This window comes from Crocodylus porosus, unplaced genomic scaffold (assembly GCF_001723895.1).
Source record: "Crocodylus porosus isolate Cpor-Errol unplaced genomic scaffold, CroPor_comp1, whole genome shotgun sequence".
NCBI lineage: Eukaryota > Metazoa > Chordata > Crocodylia > Crocodylidae > Crocodylus > Crocodylus porosus.
In genome coordinates, this window is record NW_017728907.1 from 53656817 (window position 1) to 53660434 (window position 3618).

The 3618-nt window shown below is 42.6% G+C and overlaps 2 protein-coding genes across 2 annotated transcripts in view; one reads left to right on the forward strand and one right to left on the reverse strand.

The window, feature by feature from the left end:
- PODN (podocan) overlaps positions 1–3618 on the forward strand; it is a 68459-nt gene that overhangs the window by 31552 nt on the left and 33289 nt on the right. The window lies entirely within an intron of this gene.
- Positions 482–3618, reverse strand: part of ECHDC2 (enoyl-CoA hydratase domain containing 2) — an 11342-nt gene continuing 8205 nt past the window's right edge. Inside the window, exons 6-9 of the mRNA XM_019531447.1 lie at positions 2824–2880; positions 2140–2327; positions 1026–1076; positions 482–668 (exon numbers count right to left, since the gene is read on the reverse strand). Coding sequence (XP_019386992.1) covers positions 615–668; positions 1026–1076; positions 2140–2327; positions 2824–2880 — 350 coding nt within the window. The 3' untranslated portion in view covers positions 482–614. The remainder of the gene's footprint in view (positions 669–1025; positions 1077–2139; positions 2328–2823; positions 2881–3618) is intronic.

The following is a 3618-nucleotide window of genomic DNA, read 5'->3' on the forward strand; positions in this document are numbered from 1 at the left end:
CCCTGACCAGTTTGTAGCAGGCCACAAGGTTTCTCTGCAGGGTGGTACGACAGAGGAGAGGGCAGCCCGGGATGAGCCCTCCACTGCTGAGTGGCAGACGGTCTCCCGCGCCAGGGCTATTAACCATGTTGCGGCAAACAACAACCCAGGGTATGCCCACGAAGTCGGCCAGCCACCACTTCGAGTTCAGTAGACACCCTACTTATAAGACATAGAACTTGACTGCCTGGAATTAAGTTACGTGACCCACACTACATCTAAAATAAATAAATCCCACAATCAATTAAAGTTTTAAAGGCCATCACCAGCTGACAAGGGTGCATGTTTGTAACATGAACGGTGCACCAGAACTTGACTGACACCCAAACCAAAGTGAGATCCCATTGCTCAATCTGGTAAAATGCCCTTTGTTGAAAAGATGGTCAGGGTTAGGGCCTTCAGAAAGCCAGTCTGGTCTGAGTAACATACAGGAATGCTAGTCTGCAGGAGCCTTGTTTGTTTGGCGGGTGAAACTTGGAAACATGTTTGTGACTTGAGTCAAGTTTTCAAAACTTTGGCCATGAAACCTCATGGTTATTGCAGGGCCATGGTGTCACTTTGTAAAATAATAGATACTATACCTGAGCATAGCACATTCCCTCAATAGCCATCCCTGAAGCAATATCCACCTGAAAGAAGGGAGACTTGTCTGAAATACACAGCACTCAAAGCAGTGAACATTTTAATAAGTAACTTCCATTAAGTTTCAGTGACTATTGTTCTAGCTCTTCATGTAGGATTGCAATGTGAACTTGGAGTTAAAATTCTGCCCTGACAAGTTAACTTCATCTTTCAAGAGATCTTGCCACAATCTTACAAGGGATCTAAATGCCTAGTTTAAGGCAAGAATCAGAATCTGGCTCTGAAGAAGCTTTATAGTAGTTCTAATAAATGACCTGCAAGAAGTCATTTTTTGCCCCTCAGAATACTTCAAAACCTTTTTTCCTCTTTCAAAAAAAATAAAAGCCCTTAATTAAAACAATTACCTCTATTCCTCTGTTTATTGCCAGTTTCCCCATTTTCACAGCAATTGGAGCCTTTATTAAAATGAAAGAGATGTGTAAGTAACTGAAGTTATCAGAATGTGCAGTAGTGCAGTAATTTCATTTTGTCTTGTTTCCAAATGAGCTTCCTGTCTTTAGGACTTTACAGGTAAGTCAGTGCTATATTATATTTTACAAAGCAAAGATCACCTAGAATTCATACAAGTGCTTGATGTGGCAGAATCTGCAGATTTGGGCGCTTAAAGCTTTGATTCTCAATTGGGGTGCTGTAACACTTTTGGGTGCCATGTAATATTAGCACTGTTATGTGTAGATATTTGTACCCCTGATTCACAAGATAAACCTAGAGATTTCAAATAGGAATCCATAGTGTCAAAAGCATTCTGCCCTGCTGTGGTTTTTCTTGAGTTCTTTGCAACAACAATATTGCTCTATTTTTCCATAATCAAGAAATGAGTGAATGCTAAGGAGTTGGCATTTTCTTGAGTTTCAAAAGGTTCAGAACCACTGGCTTAAATCCAAAGCCTGATTCTCAGAGGTGCTATCTGCCTGCAACTCCCAGTAAAAAAAAAACAGCTGCCTGTGCTCAGTGCCTTTACAAGTCAGGTTACAGCAAACTTAGGTCAGGGTAGACTGGGACTGTCAGCGTTGGATGTGCAGAATGCCAATACCCACTAGCGTGACTTGAAATGTCTTGTGATGCTTGTGCTGACCTGCTGACCACAGAGCATTGTCCTGACCTTTTAACTCTCTAAGGGGCTGGTTAAGTGTCTCAGCATTACTGACAGTTAGACACAAGAGGAAATGCAGTGGAGGAAGGGGAAGATTGTTCTGAGTCATCCAGACTCGCTCAGGAATCTGAACCCAAAGTAAGTTCTCTTTCTCCTGCTGAATCTCAAGGGTCTGGGTTTCAAAATTTGCCTCCTTTTGGAATAATGGAAGCTCAGTGTGCCCACAAATCAGATAGCTACTCTGCATCTTCAACTACTTGAATTTACCAAGATTTTACTGTTTCCTGGAGGAAGTGGGGAGCTATTTAAGTCTCATCAAGCACACAAGCCCCCTCTTCATGAAGTGAGCCAAACTATATACTGACCCGAGGAACGATTTCTTTAGCCAGAGCTAATGCTTTCTGGTAAGCGGCATCCTCCTGCTCATTCTGTGGTACTGCATGGTTTACCAGTCCGATTGAGAAGGCCTGCTGTCCATCAATCTGTCTGCCAGTGAAAATGAGCTCCTTTGCAAGACCTATTCCAATGCAGCGGGGCAGGCGCTGGGTTCCCCCTTAAGATAACAATCACAACACCATGTTAGGTCTCTGTGACTCAAATGCTAAAAAGGTTTTGGTCCCCTGCCATGTAAAATACACCACTGAAGACTAGCAGCAGGTACCTCTATTGCATCTGCCACCTTGGTTTTCTACCAAAAAACATTCAGTAGTGGCAGTGCCCTCTGGGGTATTGGTGTAAATCCACTATACATGTGGAAGGCTAGGGCAGAGGTGACTTGTCTGAGATTACAGCAATCAATAGCTTTGCACAAAATCCTGGATGCCAACTCCTGCCTCTGTTCTGAGTGCTCAATACCTTTCCCTTGTAAAGCTCTTCCTCAAATGCCAATGAAAGGTTTTTGAACCCGAAAGCTTGCTTAAAAATTGTTCTCCAACTATTTAAGTTGGTCTAATAAAATATATCAGATTCACCCAAAGAACCTTGTCTGCCACAGTAAAATCTACTTCCCCAGCGGTAGTATGTAACACAACTGAATGAAGCAAGGTTACCTGCACCAGGAAGAAGCCCTCTGGTGGTCTCAATCAGACCCATTTTGGCTGAAGAAGCTATTAAAAAAATAAAAGGTGGGGAAGGGTGATGCATTATTTTCATACAGGAGGAATCTGTTAACATAAATAGGAATTTTCACCCAGAGAAAGCAACTCTTATTAAACCCCAAAGGAGCACTGACAACACAGCAGTCATTCTGGTAGTTGATTTCTGCTAACAACTCAGCTACGGTCTGCTGTTTTTACAGACTTGTGTATGACTAGAACATATCATTTGCTAAGCCGACTAGAGCTGTGAGTCTTGATAGAGCCTTACCGGACAAACTTAGCATGTTGCACAAAAAGAGGGTAAATTTCCTGATGTCAGCTTAAGCTGACAGTTTTGCTGCTTAAACTCACTGCTCTAACCCTCGTCCATCTTGAACTTCCTGCAGCATGTATTTGTACAGACTCCATTCTGGACCATCCTCAAATACTGGTGCTTGCTACGTTGATTAAGACTGGCTGTAGACAGAGCTGCCTGTTGTATTTGAATTTTTCTCTTAAGCCAACATTAAGTCATGCAAACTGTTGTCTCAACCAGATGTGTGAGGTTACTACTGTTTGTTTAAGTAGCCAGAAAGAGGATGCGATGATTAGAGTCCTAATCAACCTCAGCTACAGATGAGGCAGAAGTGACTGAAATATCCTTCCTGGCTGCTTGCAAGTAGTTTACTGGGGGAAAAAATTAGGGATACATGTATAAGAGATGAGACTAAAGGGCTGTGTGCAGGGGAACTGGAATCAAAAGTGTAC